The 20,596-nt window shown below is 39.4% G+C and overlaps 1 protein-coding gene across 1 annotated transcript in view; it reads left to right on the top strand.

Moving 5' to 3' along the window:
* Positions 1-2,007: 2,007 nt before the first annotated feature.
* SLC35D1 (solute carrier family 35 member D1) overlaps positions 2,008-20,596 on the top strand; it is a 58,526-nt gene continuing 39,937 nt past the window's right edge. Inside the window, exons 1-8 of the mRNA XM_003892022.4 lie at positions 2,008-3,475; positions 4,304-4,337; positions 4,435-4,521; positions 5,202-5,269; positions 6,772-6,843; positions 7,434-7,502; positions 9,924-10,026; positions 14,962-15,054. Of these exons, the coding sequence (XP_003892071.1) occupies positions 3,273-3,475; positions 4,304-4,337; positions 4,435-4,521; positions 5,202-5,269; positions 6,772-6,843; positions 7,434-7,502; positions 9,924-10,026; positions 14,962-15,054 (729 nt within the window). The 5' untranslated portion in view covers positions 2,008-3,272. The remainder of the gene's footprint in view (positions 3,476-4,303; positions 4,338-4,434; positions 4,522-5,201; positions 5,270-6,771; positions 6,844-7,433; positions 7,503-9,923; positions 10,027-14,961; positions 15,055-20,596) is intronic.

Raw genomic sequence — 20,596 nt, 5'->3', positions numbered from 1 at the left:
TAATGGAATACTCTGAAGCCTTTGAAAAGAATGAGGTAGAGTTTAAGTGTTGCCACAGAAAGACCATCAAGGAATAGTAAGTGAAAAGAGAAAGATTGCATAATAATACTAGTGACAATAATTATAATAAACACTCATATTTACTATGTTCTAAGCACTTCATATTCATTAACTCATTTAATTCTCATCGTAACTCTATGAGGTGGGTACTATTGTCATCCTCATTTTACAGGTGCGGAAATTGAAGCACAGTGATGTCTAGTAATTTGCCCAAGGTCACAAAACTACTAAGTGTCAGTGGCAGTGTGTGGCTTGAGGATTAGTGTTCTTTTCTGGTTCTATTCCAGATAGGTTTTTTAAAATGTGTAAAAATGTGTATATATGTATATATTTGCTTTTTATTATGAGGGGCATTGTTACTTCTAAAATAATAATTTTTTCTACAAGGATGTTTCTTAAAATACTGTTTTAGTTATTTTTCCTTTTGAAGTTAACAGTCGAGGAAGAGATTTAATCATTTTCCTTGTTTCCACTGATTCAATCGACTAAAATATCTAAACTGTGTTAGGCATCCTTGCCTGCCTCTGTCCTCAAGAAGCAACCGTCTAGTGGAAGAGAGTGATATGTAAACAAGTAATGCAAAGCCCCTTTGCTATGGTCTGTATGTGTCCTCCAAAATTCATATGTCGAAACTTAATCACCAATGTGATATTATTAAGAGGCAGGGCCTTTAGGAGGTGACTAAGTCATGAGGGCTCCGCCTTTGTGAGTAGGATTCATGCCTTATGTAAGAGGCTTCACAGTGTTTGTCCCTTTCTGACCTTCTGTCCCTTCTGCCATGTGAGGACATGGTGTTCTTCCCCTTCAGAGGATGCAGTGGTTAAGGTGGCACCTTGATCTTGGACTTCTGTCTTCAGAAGTGTGAGAAAACAAATTTCTATTTTTTATATGTTATCCAGTCTCAGGTATTTTGTTATAGCAGCAGGAGCAGATGGATATTCTATAAAGGGATGGTATATAAAGATGCGGTAGGAGAAGTGCAAAGGAGAGAGATCAATTATATAGAGGGAAGCGGGGGGCAGTGTGAAGGAAGGCTGCCCAGAGAAGAGGTAATGTTCTGCCAAAATACGGAAGGAAATGTAAGACTTTTTCAGGAGCTGGGTGAGAGGAGGAAGAGAAAAAGCAGTCCAGATGGAGGGAATAATGAAGAGTAAAGACACAGAAGCCTGAACCCAGGTTGCTGATTTATCTGCACCTTAGGGGAGGGAAATGTGAATAGTGCCTCTGGAGATGTGGGTAGGAACCACATTATGTAGCACCTTAGGCTACGTTAAGAACCTCATCCTGTGTGCCAGTTTTTTAAGAAACATTTGAAGAACATAGGTGTTCTCAAGTAACTCAAAAGATATAAACCAATTATACACATATAATTGAATATTATTCAGCCTTAAAAAGGGAGGACATTCTAACATATGCTACATTGTGGCTGAACGCTGAAGACGCTATGTTAATGAAGTAAGTTCATCACAAAAGGACAAATACAGGAGTCCACTCATATGAGGTACCTAGAGTAGTCAAATTCACAGAGACAGAAAGTAGAACACTCGTTAATAGCAGAGAGGGAAGGAAGTAGGGAAACAGGGAGTGATTGTTTAAAGGGGAAAGAGTTTCACTTTGGGATGGTGAAAAAGTTCTAAAGATGGATTAGTGATGATGGTTGCAAAACGATGTGAATGCAGTTAATGCCATTCAATTGTATACTTGAAAAGGGTTAAAATGATAAATGTTATATCATGTATATTTTGCCACAATTTATTTATTGATTTCTTTAAGATGGTCTTGTGCTGTTGCCCAGGTTGGAGTGCAGTAGCATGATCATAGCTCACTGCAGCCTCGACTTCCTGGGCTCAAGCCATCCTCCCACCTCAGCCTCCTGAGTAGCTGCGACCACAGGGGTGCACCACCACATCTGGCTAATTTTTTTATTTTCTTGTAGAGACAGGGTCTCACTATGTTGCCCAGGAAGGTCTCAAACTCCTGGGCTCAGGCATTCCACCTGCTTTGACCTCCCAAAGTGCTGATATTACAGGTGTGAACCACTATACCTGGTTTACCAAACTGTAAAAATAAAAAAAAAAAAAAAAAGAAGAAATTTAAAAAGATACAGACCAAGCACTTAGAAAAATAATTCAAAGTTCTTCTTTCTTAATCTATTAAAGTTCAATATGTAATTTGCTTAAACTGATCATAATGATTTGCTTCTGTTATACAATAATGACTACCATTTACCGAAAACTAGCTCTTTGCTAGCTATACATCCACAGAGATCAGGTTCAAGGAGGTCATCTAATTGGTCCAAGACACACAATAAGGAGTGTGTGTGTGGGGGTCGTCATTTCTAGGACTCCTACAATTGGAAATCAAGTCTTTTAGGCTCCAAACACCTTGTGCTTTCACCAATCCCCAAGCTGCTTATCTTGCTACTTTTTGGGATATGTCAACATTTTTCTTAAAACAACAAACAAACAAAACTTCTCGATCTGAAAAGAAAGTATTGTTTGGTGTTTTCTGGGTTCAGAAAATGTAAGAAGCCAGAGGCACTGCAGAATGAAATTTTCGTTGAGTGTTTACTATTGATCCACATCTGATACTTTTGAAGGGTTTTGGCCCCCTGCAAGAGAGACTAAAAGAGCATTCAAAATTAGTCTAGACACAATGTACTGTAACTACTCGGCCGGCCACCTGTAACAGAGGGGAAGAGGGTCTGCACTTATGTTGCGGCGGTTATCCGAAGAATACGGCCTTCCAGCTCCTCGGCCACCAGACTCCCCCCGTCCCAGGTACTCATCCCGCGGGGAGACCCGGCGCGTGCTCGTGCGCAGGCGCAGAGCGACTGTCACCCAGCGTCTGTTTGCCGCCCGGCGCTCGGGTATCCCGATGTAGTTCCCCCGGGTTCTCTTTGTCCGCCTCGGGCAGGGGGGTCGCCGCTGCCCCTTCTCCAAGCCCTCTCTAACCCCTGCCTAGGCTAAGCCCGGCGCGGCCCTACCCTCTGACCCCGCGTTGCACAATGCCCGAGCAAAGTCTCCAGGGGTGTGAACCCCGGCGTCCCTGCCCCTGGGCGGGGACGGGCGGCAGCCAAGCGGGGAGTCGAGGCGGCGAGCGTGCAGCTGGCCTAGTCTGCGGTCTCCGACTCCTCGGGTCACCTGGGAACCGCAGCTGCAAGCCCCCGCGCCGCTAGGCCCAGCAGCCAGGCCCACGCCGCTGCGGCAGCCATGGCGGAAGTTCATAGACGTCAGCATGCTCGGGTTAAAGGAGAAGCCCCCGCGAAATCCTCCACACTCCGAGATGAGGAGGAGCTGGGGATGGCGTCGGCCGAAACGCTGACCGTGTTTCTGAAGCTGTTGGCCGCCGGCTTTTACGGCGTGAGCTCCTTCTTGATCGTGGTGGTGAATAAGAGCGTGCTCACCAATTACAGGTAGGGCCGAGGCGGCGGCGGCGGAGGCCGCGGAGGAGGAGCGGGCGGCGGCGGCGGCGGCGGCGGGGCGCCGACTCCCTGGACTTTGACTGCCAAAGTTAAAGCCGAACAAAGTTGGGCGGGAGCTGGGGAGGGCGGGCGGCTGACGCGCGCGGCCCAGGCGGCGGAGCGGCTCGGCGCGCGGGCCTGGAGCAGGAGTCCGCTCTCTGCGCGGAGCTTTGGCCGGCCCGGCACGTTTGGGGCTCGCCTGCCATGCCCTCGTTGCACCGCCCCGAAAACCCTGCCCTTCAGAGAGATGGAGCAAAGTGACTCTTTTGGTGACTTTTGAGCCCTTATGTCTGTCTATCAGGGAGGAGAGCGAGGGAAGCCTCCCTCCTCCGCAGCCTGGACAGGGAGCCGGGGCTTCAGTGTCTCCTTCTCCCTCTGACAGCCTCTGGGGACGTGCGCATCCTCACCCTGGCGGACAGTTATTCCTTTGCTAACACTGGGACCCCGAGGCAGAAGTTGGTTTTTGTTTTTTTTTAAAGGTATGTGAAACCGTTGGAGAGATCTGTATCTTCACTGCCTTGAGAAATCCTTTGCAGGCAGCGGGCTGAAATGGTAGACTCGGACAAGATGAGACAAGCGGCCGCCCGAGGCTACATCAGCGGGGTGGCCTGACAACCAACAGGCAGGGAGTTTTCTCCCAAGATTTTTGTTTGATTTAGGGGCGGACGTTGGTGTGGCTTGTATCGGAATGCCTCATTAACGTTGCCGATGTGCAAATTGAATTCACGGAGCTAAGTCAGGTTTGTTCTGACCTTGTTTTTCCTTTGCCCTTTTTTGTAGATTTCCCTCCTCACTATGTGTTGGACTTGGCCAGGTTAGTTAGAATCCTCACCATTACGTGGTTTATGTTGTTAGAACTTCTGTGTGTGTCTTTATGTGTAGAACAGTGAATCTGTGTTCTCTGTTTACAGATGGTGGCCACAGTGGCAGTTCTCTGGGTGGGAAAGGCGCTCAGAGTAGTCAAGTTTCCTGACCTTGACAGAAATGTACCTCGAAAGGTAAAAGAAGAAAAGCAATACTTTATTTTGTGAAATGAAGTCACTATGTATTAATATATTTTATCAGTGCCTTGCGTATTTTAAAAACTGCAGCCTCAAAAATGCCCAGTCTAGAGTGGTTATAATGAATGTAAAGAATAAATGTAGTAGGCCTACAATCTCTTTAAACTTAAGAGAAAAAATAACCTAGGAATATTCTTTTGTTTTTAATTAATGCACACTTGTTGAGAGTACAACAGTTTTTTGCAGTTTCTGTATCCATCTAATCTAGCCCAGGTATCCTGCATTCGTTATTCTTTGGGTTTATTTTATATTCTTCTGTCTGCCTCTGCTTGACTCCAAATGACGATGAATTGCCTTTACTTTTTCTGCTGACTTTAGAGCCATGGGCTCTAATACATGATCATATTTTACAGCAAATAATGTTTCTGTCTCACATTGATCATATTCATATTTCTGTCTTTTCTCCCTGCCTTCCTCCCTTTCTTTCCGCCATAGTAATGTTGTTTATCCAAGGAGAAGTGTTGTTTGGGTGTTTGGGGGTCAAAATTGTGTATGAGAACTAATCTTATGTTTTAAGTGGAAAAAATTTTGATCAAATAAAATTGTTTCTGTTTGAAAGGACCTTGTTTTAGCTATCTTTATTATTGAGTTTTGTTATCCCTTTTTAAATTTTCTAGACGTTTCCACTACCTCTACTATATTTTGGGAACCAAATCACGGGACTGTTCAGCACAAAGAAACTGAAGTATGGATAACTTTATTTTACTAGTGAGGTTAATATAATGTATTCTTAAAATTGTACTTGAATGTCAAATATTTAACACATTGTTATTGATTCTGGAAAAAAATGAAAGGACCAGAAAGCTTCTGTTACTACTAAATAATGAAGGTGGTGCCAAAGGTTTTAGTTGATGCTGTTTTCTTTGGAGAGAAAAGGAGTTTTTTGTTTTTGTTTTTTTACCCCTCATTTTGATGTCAGAAGTCTTAAAATGTTATAAAATGCTATGATAGGAGATTTTTATTATTTTTCTAGAGCCACAATAGTGAAGATAATATACTAGGCTTCCGGGATTTCAGTTCTTTAATATAGCTCTTAAATATTTTAGGCAACTTCCACACAGCAGTATTAGAGGGTAGGCACAAGAAATTTTGCAGTCTTTCTTTTAACGTGAAGTAAAGTAACATCAGATAGAACCCTGATAAAAATATTGTTAATATCTTACCCATGGCATATAACTGTAGAGGCAACATACTTACTTTCAGAAAGAAGCAATAGCTCTCCTCTCCGTGGTAACACTATTTTTCCCTCTAACCTCCCAGTTTCTGGCTTCTGCTCTTATTGTAGTGTACATATCGGGTGTGTGTGGTATTAAAACAACACAAATAGAGAAACCATTGAACAGAAACCCAGTGGCTTCACCACTACCACACAAGCTAAAACCCTGGCATTATAAAATAGAATGGACAGATTTCTGAGGATCAGGGACAAGGTGTTTTTCATTTCTTCCTTTAAAACCTAAGAAACCTGACAGAATGACCAGGATGATATCTCTGAAGAGGGTGCCAAGGAAGTCACATTTATCATGGGTGGGACATTCTTTTCCATTTCATTACCCACTGGGAAAGAAATGCAGGCCTTCTGCAAAGTGCTGCTTGTATAGAGTTTGCTTTTTTTCATCCATCTCATTCAACCATTCATTCACACCTATCTTTGATTGCCAGCTAAGTATAATTCACTTTGGAGTGAGATAAGATATATTCAGAAATAACTATATTGCAAGAGGCTGTATGTTTGATTAGTACAAGCAAAATGCTCTGGGAATTTAGATGAAGACAAAATTACATCCACAAAAGGAGAGTCAAGGCATTTCATGGAGTAAGATTTTCATAGATGGTTTTTGGGAGGTCTAGTGGGTGGGAAGGGAGGTCAGACTAGTGAAAAAATGAGAAGGAAGCCTTTTTCTATTAAAAACTAACATGTTTACAGCTTAGAGTATTTGCATAATTAGCAGAATAAAGTTTTGTAGTTAATGTTTCTCACTTCTAGTAGTTTTTTTAAAAGCAACTCTTTTAGGCTTTCAAGTAGGAATTGTTTCTAGGGAAAAGCAAGGGTTTAACCATAAATTAATCAGTATGGAATTTCCATAATGGAAGAATAGCATTATTTTAACTACCAGTTTGGAAAATCTTAGTTTAAAAAAAAATGTTAAATTCTATTTTACCTAATTATCTTTTTTTTTTTTTCAGCTTGCCAATGTTTACAGTTCTGAGAAGGTTCTCCATCCTGTTTACAATGTTTGCTGAAGGAGTTTTACTCAAGTGAGCTAAGTTTTTAATATATCTGTTCTTTAAATCACCTTGAAAAGGTGCCTAGCATATGTGAGATATTAAATTATTTGTCTTGTTCCTACCTTACCTTTTGAGAAGTTGAAGAAACCCTCTCTCTTGGCTGCTGGAATTGATAGTTTGTGGGAGTGGTAGTTGGGAAGGTCATGAATTGGAGTTGAAAATCTATCTGAACATGAGATTTACTTTCTAGAATTTCTGTGCTACTGCCACTGGGAGAAACTGGATCAGAAGCATAGGTACAGGTTTTAAATAGCGTTCATATCTTAGCTCCTTTTACTACAAATGAATGTGACATTTTTCTATTAAAGAAATTCTGCTTTACAAAAATTCAAACTCACTAATAACAATTGGTGAAAATTTTTAAAATGGGTATAATAACTTATATAACAATGAATTTTTGCTTCATCAAAGGGGTTCTTTTAAATATCCAGTTTCTCAGAAATGTTTAAAATATAATTGTTTATAGCTTTTGAGAAAGCATATCACACTTTTTGCTTCTGTTGTAAAATGAGTGTGTGAATAAAGTCATGTGTGTATTTTAAATTTTTTTTATTTTGTAGGAAGACTTTTTCTTGGGGTATTAAAATGACTGTATTTGCAATGATTATTGGAGCCTTTGTAGCTGCCAGGTAAGATGTGGGCCTATGAATAGCACATTATAAAATATCAAAATTATTGATAATAAATGATTACTTACGAATAACAATTTTTTATAGCCTATATAAGAATTGTATCTTTGAAAAGTGTATCAGTCTCTTGAAAAGGTTAAGTCTTTTTGGCTGTATTAGGATAAAGGTTGACAAAAATAAGATTCTTGGGATTGTTAAAAGTTAAATTGATGTAATTTAGAATTTGTTACTGTCATTTTGCTGAGCACATAGCATGTGCCACACAATATGTTTGACATTTTGCACATCTTATTATGTATTCTTTACAACACCTCAGACAGGTATGGGTATAATTTTCCTATTTTATAGTTGAAGAAACTAAAAAGTTCAGTAACTTGCTTAAGGTCACAGAGCTAATGGCAGAGCTGAAATTTGAATCTGTGGCTTTCTTCAGAGCCTGTGTGTTTTTATAAACCATGTGGCATTTCTTAATTTTGCATGCTGCTAAAATTTTGCATACTGCTAAAGAAAAGCATGTCTCCTCTTCTGTGAGGTGAGGAAAATGACTATGAAACATTTGCTTGCCTTTTCAAATAATGAATAATAACATTGTTTTAATTGGCCTCACATAAGCTATAACACAAATGCCACAACTTAGATATTCTATTAGGTTGTTAAAGCTTTTTCCATTTTTCTTAAGTTTTAGTTTTTTTTTTTTTGAGATGGAGTCTCACTCTGTCGCCCAGGCTGGAGTGCAGTGACCGGATCTCAGCTCACTGCAAGCTCCGCCTCCGGGGTTCACGCCATTCTCCTGCCTCAGGCTCCCGAGTAGCTGGGACTACAGGCGTCCGCCGCCTTGCCCGGCTAGTTTTTTGAATTTTTTAGTAGAGACGGGGTCTCACCATGTTCGCCAGGATGGTCTCGATCTCCTGACCTCGTGATCCGCCCGTCTCGGCCTCCCAAAGTGCTGGGATTACAGGCTTGAGCCACCGCGCCCGGCCAAATTTTAGTTTTAAAATACATTAGGAAAATGTATACCCACAGACCGAGAAAATTATAATGATTGCTAGAAGTCTTCTACAACATTTTAATCAGCCCAGGGCGTGCATGTATGTATTTGCTAATGCCACACATTCTGCCAGATGTATGTTTTCCATCAAAGAGTTCCAGTGTACTTCATGGATTGACTCGTTTACCTTCATCACGTTCCCGTAGTATAGGAAGAAAATATTATCAGTCCGGTCCTATTTTACAAGTTCAATCTCCAAGTAAAATTTCATTCTAAAAAAAGAGGGTGGCATAATTGGTTACTGGAAATTGGCTATATAGCTAACTGCTTTTCCTTCTATGTCCTATTCCCTCCTTGGAGAAAAAGTCTATACTAGCCTCCTACCTTTCGTTTTAGAGATGCCCTGCTGGTCTTGGAAACATTTCCTTGAAGCTGATGAGATCCAAAATTGTACCAAACAACAGGGGTTCCTCGGGGCTTTCTTGGGTCTACAAAAAACTTCTGAAAAGGATTACTGTCTGGATCAGCCTTATCTAGTTAGACCCTTTAACTTGGAAAAAGATTGATAGGAAGGGAACTCAGACCTCTGAAGTCAGTTAGAAGATTGTTAGACTGCTTGGGGTAGGGAGTGTGCATTAAGTTAGGCCTACTTAAAATGCAGTGGCGTAGAACTCATTAGAAGTCTTGGTTCCTATGCAGTATCTCTGCAAAATCATAGTCTGTGGAGCCACTATTTTAGCTAGGGTGCTGAAGTATGCTGAAGGCATACCTTTCTCAGATTTTCATTTATTCTGTTTAATTTACTGAATTCTTATCTGGTGCCTGGTACTCTAAGTTCCAGAAATTTTTGGTTTCCCTAAACCCCCAAGTTATACTTCACAGGTTCATTGAGCAATTATTTAAGTATTTGAGTTCCTGCTATGTGCTTAGACATTGTTCTAGCTTGATCTCAGAGCTAACCATGATCCACACTTCAGAAATTCCACCCAGGGACCCAACTACCTATGCAAGATTGTCCTGCCTTTTGTGTGGACCTTCAGAAAATGACTTGTTAACGGCCTGTCCTTTTGGTTTTCTTGTCTATGAAATTGAGCTCTACCTTCTTCTGCCTGCTTCACAGATGTACTTAATGGTAATTTGGTGCTTGTCATCTGGCTTTGAATGCCGAGCAGTGTGCTATTAAATGACATGATTGATTGTTGCTAACTATGTGTTTAAATGTTAGTGCCTCTTATTTCTGAGGAATCCCTTATTGAGGAGAAATTGCAAACTGTGACCAGAAATCAAGAAATACCAGTAGCTGATAAAATGCCTAATATTCACTTCCCTAGATGAGAATATGTTCTTGTAAATGTTTTAGCTCATATCTATTTAAAATTAAATGCGTGTTCTTTAAAGTAAGTTGTTCTTAAAGTGTTGCTTATGTTTTGCAGCTCTGACTTGGCATTTGATCTGGAAGGATATGTTTTTATTCTGATAAACGATGTCCTGACAGCAGCAAATGGTGCATATGTAAAACAAAAATTAGATTCAAAAGTAAGTAGCAATCTAAAGCTTCTTTAACAGATGTGTACTGATGTTGGGAATGTCAGTTCATCGGAGAAAAAGTGTACTTTTCTCCTGGTAAGAAAGTACTTACCAGGGATGAGAAAGACATAGTGGCTCTGTGAGGGTAAAATTCCTGTACTTTGGTGTTCATAGAAGAAACTTTATTTTTTAATTAATTAGCAATTAGCTTTTAGTCCAGGCTTTTCTGGGATTGTGTGAATTTTGACTTCGTGTGGGGTAGGAAAGGTAAAGCGTGTTCACTGAAGTGTCTTTGTGTTCATGGCTGTATTCTAGAGGACTTTCCGGGGATCTGGGAGGCAAAAAGAGAACTACCTGGAAACCTTTGGGCAGACTTGAAGGGAAATGAGTGTTGGAAGGGGCTGCAAAACAAAAATGGCCTTTATGTATTTGCCCTATAAATAATGGGAAATTTTAGGGAGCATTTGGATCTCTGTCTCTCTCAGGGGCAACACTGTGTTTCCTGGCCTTGGCTTTACCAGATATTGTTTGTTGTTTACTATATACTTTAAAAATGTTATTTTTAGATCAAGCCAGATTATTAGAAAGCTGAATATTTGAATCATATTGTTTTTGCAACATTATGTTATGAGATTACATTACTGTAAGAAACAACTAAATGGACCTCAACTTCATATATCCTAGGGTTGCTAATTGAAGGAATTGTCCTTGATATCATAATGTATCCTATATGAGGACCCATATGAGATGCTTATCTTAGATGTCACCATAGTTTTTCCTGAGCAGCTGGTACATTTTTATCTCATAATTACTTCTTGTAACTGACCATGACTTTATCTTATTTTCCTACCCATGTTTTCTCTTTAACGGCTTAGTTTTTAGTCTTTTCTATTATATGTACAGTATTTCTGAAACTACTTAAGCTCCTTTTTGGGAGCTTAGATAATAAATAAATACAAGTGTCCTACCTGCTTGATAGTACTATTAGTACTTTGAATTGACCTTGCCTTGGCCAGGGACTTTGCCTGCTCCTCTAAAAAAGAAGTATAGATTGAATGTCTATCCCAGTAGTTTTCATTATTTTGCAGATAGATAGTTTTTTTTTTTTTTTTTTTTGGAATAGCCTCAAAGAACCAAGGACAGTGTTGATTTGTTTCCAACCCATTTTCTTTAAATATGCATGTCTTGGCCTCCATTTATTTGCTTTGATGAATCTATATGATGGTTGCATTTTAATGGAAGCTACTAGTAAGAGTTTTTATCTTTTTAAAATAGCTGGAGAAAAGGTAGCAGTTAGTGATTGGTCTTACTCTTTTCTTCAGCCCATTTGCTACTTTGGAAAATAGCTACTATTAATGACATTTTATTTGTCCAGTAGCTTCAGTTGTCTAAAACAGCACTGTTCAATAGAATTTTCTGTGACATCGGAAATTTGTATTTCTGTGTTCCATTAACTGGTCATTAGCCATGCATGGCCCTTGAGCACTTGAAAATAACTGAGAAACTGAAATCAGTAGTTTTATGTGATTGTAATTAAACTGAAATAGCTACTTGTGGCCAGTGGCTACCATATTAGTACAATCTGTAGTACATCCTAGAACCTAGAAAAAAAAACCAAGAACGTTTCTGAGTATTTTATTCCTAGGAGAGCCCTTCAGTTTCTCACTTAGAAATGACTATGACTTATTTGTAGTAGAACTTTTAAGTTCATTGATTACTTCTCCTAGCTCATATCTTACAAGCAACAAACTAGAAGGTAGAATTCTATTTAGAGGCAGAGAGGTTTACCAGCAGTGTAAAAGGTCAGCCAACAAGAGAAACAGTCGGATTATAAAAGACAGAAATACTGAAGAAGAAAAAAAGATGTAGGGTCTATTAAACAGCCATAAGGGCAACACTGAATAAGAACATACTACATACACATAATAATACAGATTTTTGATGCATAACAGTGTGTCATAAGACATAATAATACATGTTTATGATGATGCTCTAAATCTAGTTTTAGTCAGTGTACTTTATTTAAGGAGGCAGGGAGAAAGACATTCAAAACAGTTAAAATGCATGAAGAAAAACAGAAGTTTTGGCATTTAGGTTTTTGCTGGTTGTCAGTTACTGGATGGTGTGTATCTGTGTGTACATGTGTGTCTCCATGCACATCCTGTACTTCCTGGATAACACTCATGCCTCTGGCTGACTGGGCACCCTTCTTAAAGGTTGTTCCAGTATGACTTTTTTTTTGCTGCTGTACACATGAGGCACACCTTTACACTGATACTTGTGGTGACCATAAGCAGTCAGTTACTTGGTTTATCCCAGAGGCAGTAAGGCAGTACGGCCATGCTGAGGTGCTTTTTTAAACATCAGGAGTTTTCTTGTTTTGTTTTGTTTTTAGGAGTAAAGAAACAAAAGAATGGCTACTCCATAGGCAAGGCAGCCAATCAGGAGTTTTGTTACTGATAATATCAGGACTGCTTACAATCATAGTCCATTGAGTATTAGTCATATGGCATAAAGATTTTGTGCTGCATTTTAGACCTGAATGTAGCTATCGAATTTAAAACTTAACTTTATAATACTACTTAAAATAATGCACGTTTATGATAGAAGTAGTAGAAAACGTGGATAAACAAAAGGAAGAAAACATAAATCTCCCTTAATACTATCATCGAGTGAGAAGCACTGTTTTGGTGGATATCCTTTATTTTGTGTGTATGTGTGTGCACATTTATCTATATGTTAAAATTTTAAGCAAAGGAGGGATGATACATTTTCTAACTTGTATTTTTCACTTAGTACCATTTCTTAAACACCTTTCTATGGCAGTCAGCATCATTAAACATGTTTAGTGGCTGTGTAATGTTTTATTGTACAGCTGTGTTACAGTCTAGTCATCTAATCAGCTAGTTTTCCTTTTTTTTTTTTTGAGATGGAGTCTCACTCTGTCGCCCAGCCTGGAGTGCAGTGGTACAGTCTCAGCTCAATGCAACCTCTGTCTCCTGGGTTCAAGTGATTCTTGTGCCTCAGCCTCTTGAATAGCTGGGATTACAGGTGTCCACCACCAGACCAGTCTTAAGTTTTGTATTTTTAGTAGAGATGGGGTTTCTCTATGTTGGCCAGGCTGGTCTCAAATTCCTGACCTCAGGTGATCGCCTGTCTCGGCCTCCCCAAATGCTGGGATGACAGGCATGAGCCACTGCACCCAGCCTAATCAGCTAGTTTTCTGTTGTTAGGTATTTATTTCCAATTTTTCAGTGTTGCTTTTGAGAAGGCAGTTCAACTTTTCTCATCAGTCAGTAATCTTTCAATCACAGGAGTTAGGCAAGTGCTATGCCCCCATCCTTACCACTCCCTCACTGTCCCCCCTTCCCACCTCTCAAACCCTGGTCCGCATTTTCGGGAGACTGCTTCATGCTAAATGTTCCATAAGTGTGTGAATCAAAGGTGGACTCAGAGTTCTTATAGGCTCCCTGTGTTTGAAGATGTGTGTTGTCCTTTGTTGCTCCCTAGTAGTTAAGAACCCAATGAGTCATACTGTGTTCTGGGAGTTGTAGTTACAGTAATCTTAATCTTCATTGTACTTCATGTGCACATTTTCAGAAATACTTCACTGAGAAGTGCTGTCCGTTATTACTGGTCTAGGCCTGAGTCTGTGTGTCTGATTCTGGCCATCTTTTTTTGTTTGCTTGCTTTGTGCTTTTTGTTTGTTTTTTTTTTTTTGAGCTAGGGTCTTGCTCTGTTGCACAAGTTGGAATGCAGTGGCATAATCAGAGCTCACTGCAGCCTCCCTCGGATTCCTGGGTTCAAGGAGCCCTCCCACCTCAGTCTCCTGAGTAGCTGGGACTACAGGTGCATACCACCATTCCTGGCTAATTTTTTTTTTTTTTTAATTTAAGATAAGTTTTTGCTCTGTTAACCAGGCTGGAGTATAGTGGTACGATCTCAATCTTGGCTCACTGCAGCCTTGAACTCCCAGGCTTAAGTAATCCACCCACATCAGCCTCCTCAGTAGCTGGGATTTAACAGGCACGTGCCACCATGCTCTGCTAGGTTTTTTTTTTTTTTTTTTTTTTTTTGAGATAGAATCTCACTCTGTCATCCAGGCTGAAGTGCAATGGTGCGATCTTGGCTCACTGCACCTCCACCTCACAGGTTCAAGCGATTCTCCTGCCTCAGCCTCCCTAGTAGCTGGGACTATAGGCACCCGCCATCATGCCCGGCTAATTTTTGTATTTTTGTAGAGATGGTTTCACTGTGTTTGCCAGGCTGGTCTTGAACTCTGACCTCAAGTGATCTCCCTGCCTCAGGCTCCCAAAGTGCTGGGATTACAGGCGTAAGCCACTGTGCCCGGCCGTTTTTGTATTTTTTATAGAGACAGTGTTTCACCATGTTGCCCATGTTGGTCTTGAACTCCTGGGCTCAAGCAGTCTATCCGCCTCAGCCTCCCAAACTGCTGAGTGTACAGGTGTGATGAGCCACCATGTCCAGCTTCATCCATCTTTCTTAAATGACACTGCTAGGCTTTTAAAAAGCCCAAGACATACTCAGTGGCTCTTGATTCAGTTCTGGAAAGAGAATGGATTCAGAGGGATGTTTCGATATTGGTGTGTGTGTGTCTGTGTGTGTGTGTGTGTGTTCAGAATAACCTCTTTTCTCCTAGCTATTTTGAGGCAGTCAGTTGTCATTTTTATTTCTCTGACCTTAAGCACTTGAGGAATTTATTTCAAGTAAGTATAAAATTTTGTAAGGTGCTTTTTTTGGTCTTGAAAGTTTAGGTTATTTCTTAATGTTTGCAAAACTTCTAACTTAATTCATTTGCTGTGTATGTTGTAGGGGAGGGTGTGTGTGTTTGTGTATGTATGTGTAGTTTGAGTGGTATTTTGTACAGTGTTGTATCTGCTAGAACCAAATGCAGATGAAACACCTAATTATTTACTGTCCTAGGAGCTGGGAAAATATGGACTGCTCTATTACAATGCATTGTTCATGATTCTGCCCACCCTGGCCATTGCGTATTTCACAGGAGATGCACAAAAGGTAGGATTTTCTAATTATGGTTTAATGGTTTATGCTGATGAACTGCATTATTATTTATGATGAAAAGATAGACTTTGTTATTCAAAAGAAATATGCTTATTAAGTGACCGAAAACTGAGCATTTACTCTTTAAATTGCTGATGTCATGCTAACCTCTTTTCTTGGCGTAAACATTGGATAGTACTAAGATGACTCAAAATAGCTCTGCTGTCAACATAAAAATAGTGCTTGCCAGCTAGTGTCCTTTTCTTACATGCCAGAAGGATAGAGGAAGGGAATTTTTACATTTCTGCTAAACTGTAAAATAGGAATAGTAGTAAACTATCCTTGAGAAACAAAAATCTTGAAATAGGAAAATTCTCCAAATCCTAAACAAAATGCTAGGCGTTGCTAGAGGTTTTCAGTTTTAGTGTACAATTGTCATCCTGGTTTAACTCCTAACTTGTTTTTTTTTTCCTTCAGGAGATATTTAGCATTGTTTGGCGACTTAACCATATAAAGAACAACTAATATAGTAGTTTACCAATTTTCTGCAAATGTCTAGCTAAATAAATACAGAATAGAGTAGTAAAATAAATCTGGAGAAGAATTTTTCTCTAAAACAAGCCTGTATAGGAGACAAATTGATAACATATTGTTAGAATTCACAACTTTCTGCAAACTAAATGGAAATCTAGAATTATGACAAAGATTCTGTACCAAGGTTCCTTCTAATGATTCCTCTGGCTAGTAACTTCTTCAGAATAAGTATGTTGGTCATTTACTCTAAAGACAGTGATAATTTTTACAAATTTGTGGGAGCTAAAATAAAAGAGATTTTTAAAAGCAGTTGGACTGTTAAATTGTTCTTGAACCAAAGGCAGGAGACTGACAGCTTATGAAGCTGTTCCCCTCCGCCCCCGCCGTCATACCTCTTTCTTTTAAAGAACTGATACAGGTCATCTTGAATGTATGTGTAAACGTTTTAATGAACTGTGACCTACCTGTCAGCAGGCCTAAAAATGACACCAAAGTAGGAAACAGTTATTTCTCTAATAAAGAGTATTGAGTAAGTATTTGGTGGCTGTGAAAAAAAGTGGTACAAGAAACTAACATTTATTGAATCCCTATTATGTGTTAGTCACTTTATATATTTAATATAATGTAGTTTTTATAGCAGTCAAGAAAATTTTAATTATACCTATTTTACTAATGTGGAAGGACAGGTTCAGAGAGACTAAGAAACTTGTCCAGTGTCATACTATTGGGAAATAGTGGAGTCAAGATTTAAACCCAAGCCTGACTCCAAAGGCTGTGGGCTTTGGAGCAGACTAGTGACTAATAGAAGCACCCCTCACTCTCCAGCTTTGGGACGAGAATATGGTGTGATATATGGTTCTAAATCTTGAGGCCAATCTGAGAAAGCTGGAAGAATTAATTTGCTTAGGGAACGTATACAGTTTCTTTAGCAGACATTGAACCAAATGGACTAAGAGAGCAATTTATATGGCCCTTTGGAGGGAGAGTAATCTAGGTCAAGGAAGAGCAGGTTCCAAGTCCTGAAGTGAGAGTGCTTAGCATTTTTTAAATGGGCAAATACCAGGAAAAGTCAAAGTGGGCCTTGAAAAATGTGGAGGAAGAGAAACAAAATGTACATTCCAGGTAGAAGTAACAGCATGAGCGCAGGCACAACTGCAAAGACCAGACTCTTCAAATTAGAAGGTAGAAGTCAAAGATCTTGGAAACATTAGCAGAGACCTTAGAGAATGTCTGGTTTGAGCCTCTTATTTCATAGATGGGGAAACTGGACCCCAGAGAGGACTAGAACCTAGATTGTTTAATTCTAAGCAGGTGCTATTACTATTCCCACCATACCACACCCTGATTCCTTCTAAATTAGGACCAGTGCTAGACACAAGAATTTGACATTTACTTTGCAGGTAGTGACAAGTCCTTAAAAGTTTGTGACAAAGGACTGGGTGTGGTGGCTCCCACCTATAATCCTAGCCCTTGTGGAGGTGGGCAGATTGCTTGAGCCCAGGAGTTCAAGACCAACCTGGGCAACATGGCAAAACTCCATCTCTACAAAAAGTTCCAAAAAAATTAGCACGCATGGTTGGGCGTGTCTGTAGTCCCAGCTACTGGGGAGGCTGAGGTGGGAGGATCACTTGAGCCCAGGAGGTCGAGGCTGCAGTGAGCCATGATTGTGCCACTGCACTCCAGCCTGGGTGACAAAGCAAGGCCGTGTCTCCAAAAAAAAAAAAAAAAAAAAAAAATTTGTGATATAAGTGGTACAGTGGGGAGAATTTAGGACTCTCAGAATGCAGAAAACTAGCTACCTCCAGTTCTATGCCTGACCACCATCTGACTTTGGATAAGTCCCTTCTGCTCTCCCATTTAGCTTTATCATGTGTAAAATGAGTCTCTAGGTACAGCCCTTTCTGGGGTTGAGACAGAGTTTCTGAGGAGTAAAAGCCATGGCGTTGTGGAAACAGGCAGCTGTTCTCACAGCTGGCATGAGCCTAGTACTCCCCGATAATCAGTGCTGATAAACTGCTCTCATTTGTTGGACTGCAGACTTTCCTGACCAACTTTGAATGGGGGCTACTTTGAATGGAAACTTTCTATGTATTGAATGAAAAGATTTCCAAGATGAATGGTTAAATGAAAAAGCACAGTGCAAAATGGTGCATATGGTATCCTACCTTTTGGGTAAAATAAAAAGGAAAATAAGAATACCTGTCCCCCCCCACACACAGTTTTTTTCACTTATTTAAATAAAGAAACTCTGGAAAAATATACATGAAACTGATAAATAATTTTTGTGCATATTGTAGGAACAGGGTAAGTAGAACAGGAATGGGAGGGAGACTTCTCAAACTATTCATCTTTCTATATTTTTTTGATTATAGGACCACGTAAATGTATTTAAAAACTATATCAAAGGAACAATAAGGAAAAGATAGTTTTTCTATAAATGACTACTATCCTGTGATTAACCTTAAATTTGAAAATAACTGGGGGGAGGCTGAGGCGAGAGAATGGCGTGAACCCGGGGGGCGGAGCTTGCAGTGAGCCGAGATCGCGCCACTGCACTCCAGCCTGGGAGACACAGTGAGACTCCGTCTCAAAAAAAAAAAAAAAAAAAAAAAAAAAAGAAAATAACTGGGGACAGGGCACAAGTCAGTTTGTTATCATCCGAAGTTGCAGACTCTTGACCCACATTGCAAATTGAAGCAAAATCGATGCAAATTATTCTGAAAGTCTCACTGTTAAATTTGGTAGGCAGAATTTAACTTTGTTAGGACAAGAATCCAACAAAGGGGCTCTGAAAGATCAGCTCCCCAGAGAGCCAGGAGTTGGATACAGCAGTTGATGAGCTGATACAGCCTTTAAGCAAGAATTGGAGGCCAAGGATGAAAAAAATGAAATTATAATACCATAAAAATTTAAAGGAAAGTTCCAGTTGAAAAACTCATCCCAGTGAGCACATAATGCAAGGTCTTACAAAGCATTTTGAGAAACCTAACTTGTGTGTGTGTGTGTGTGTGTGTGTGTGTGTATGTATGTATATGTATGTATATACATATTTAAAGTGTATTCAAGGTTCTCAAAGTTCTGGGTTTACCAGAAACCAAGGAACAAATAAATATATTCAGCACTTAGTTTTTAAAACATGTATCTTCTAACTTTAAAACATTTTTTAAAACTATGCCTCATGCAAAAACGAGCTTACTGTTAATAAAAGATACTAGTTACCATAGATAAAGGCAGAGTAGACATCACTTGACCAATGACTTTCCAAAGCATCAGTACAGATTGTGTTTAAACTTACTAATTGCTTCCTCCAGATGGGATTTTTTTTTAGTACAAAGCCAGTGATTCAGTCACAGGAGTTGGAGCTTGACTTTCTGGCAGCACACCCCGATAGGTGTTCTCACATAGGGATGGAAGAACAGACCCCCTTGCTGTAGATCTCACAAGGCTAGTTCTGTGGTATGCTGTATAATGTCTCCATTATATCACTGGCTAAATTACATGGTTTAGGGGAGTTATAGGAAAAGTTGCTGCACAAATTGTCTGCCTGGAGGTGTCTCATACTAAGCATTGCTGACTAAATAATGAAGTAATTTTAGGCTGTTGAGTTAGCCTGTTTAGAGTTATTCATCTTTTCTGGATTGCTCTGTGGAGCATACAGATTGATTTTCAGATTCTGAATTATTCTCACCACATACAGACAGATTTCTTCTGTTTTCTGGGCCTTGGTGTTCCCATATGTAAAACAGGTGGGTTGGATCAATTATTCTTTAGTTATGAATGAGTAGATCTTTCTCTTTGCCTGTATATTATTTGACTGATACTGTTCTGTTTTTAACCATTCTTACCTCTGAGATATCTCTTTTTAAATAAGAGCATGTGACCTACTTGGCAAGCTGGAATATGTAGTTTTGACATGATATGTAGGTTTTATTTTATATAGGTGGCACCACTGACATTATTTTCTTTCTGCCTTAGCAAGTTTCGTAACAGTTTACTTTCAGATAAGGATTCAATTTTTTTCTCAGTAATTTTTCAGGGAAAGAATTTTCAGAATAGAATATCATTTATTAATCTTTTTTCTTTACCATGACGTGCAAACTCAGTGGTTTATTTTTAGACTTAACAGTAAACAGAGATGTATTAAAACACTAAGAAAATATCTGTCACACTTTGGATTTTAGTTCAGATTTCAAATGAGTTGATGACTCTGCTTAGCAAATTTCTGAGACGTGGGGATTGGTTGCCTCAAGTGGACCTTGAAACTTTTCCATACTTCTAAGTAGACTAGGGTTGGTAAGTTATAAATTGGTGCTAAGTTATCCTGTGCTCATTGTAGATATTACCAAGTAGTCACAGCACTTTCTTGCTATGCTTACACATAGCCTAAGACTGTTTACCAAGACAAGAGTCTAGACAGCCAGAATCAATTGATCAGAGCTGGTACAAAAGACAAAATCTGATTGCATCCCTGGACTAGAGTTTAGCCTTTGTACTGATTGTGTAGTTTTTGTGCTAATCTTACTCAGATACTCCCTTTCTCTCTTAATTTCCTTAACCTGGGCAACAAAAAAACCAAATTTTTTAAATTAAAAATTTTTTCAAATATTTTTATTTAGCTAAAAGTTTTAAACAAAATGTCTAGTTATACACTGTAACTGTGGTATGTAAACTACTCTTATTTTACACATAAAGACAAAAAGATGAACCAATAAAAAATAATACCTACAACAACTTTTCAACACATTGACAGTACAATAAGATATCAAGAGAAACAATAAAAAATTAAAAAGTGAGGGGATGAAATTAAGGTGTAGAGTTTTTATTAGTTTTCTTTTTGCTTATTTGTTTATGCACACAGTATTAAGTTGTTGTCAGCTTAAAATACTGGGTTATTAGGTTGTGTTTGCAAGCCTCATGGTAATGTCAAATGAAAAAGTATACAACAGATACGTAAAAAATGAAAGGCAAGAAATGAAATTATGCCACCACAGAGAATCACCTTCACTAAAAGGAAGACAGGAAG

This window comes from Papio anubis, chromosome 1 (genome assembly GCF_008728515.1).
Source record: "Papio anubis isolate 15944 chromosome 1, Panubis1.0, whole genome shotgun sequence".
NCBI lineage: Eukaryota > Metazoa > Chordata > Mammalia > Primates > Cercopithecidae > Papio > Papio anubis.
The sequence above is the reverse complement of the archived record's forward strand: the minus strand, read 5'-3'. Positions and strand labels throughout refer to the sequence as shown.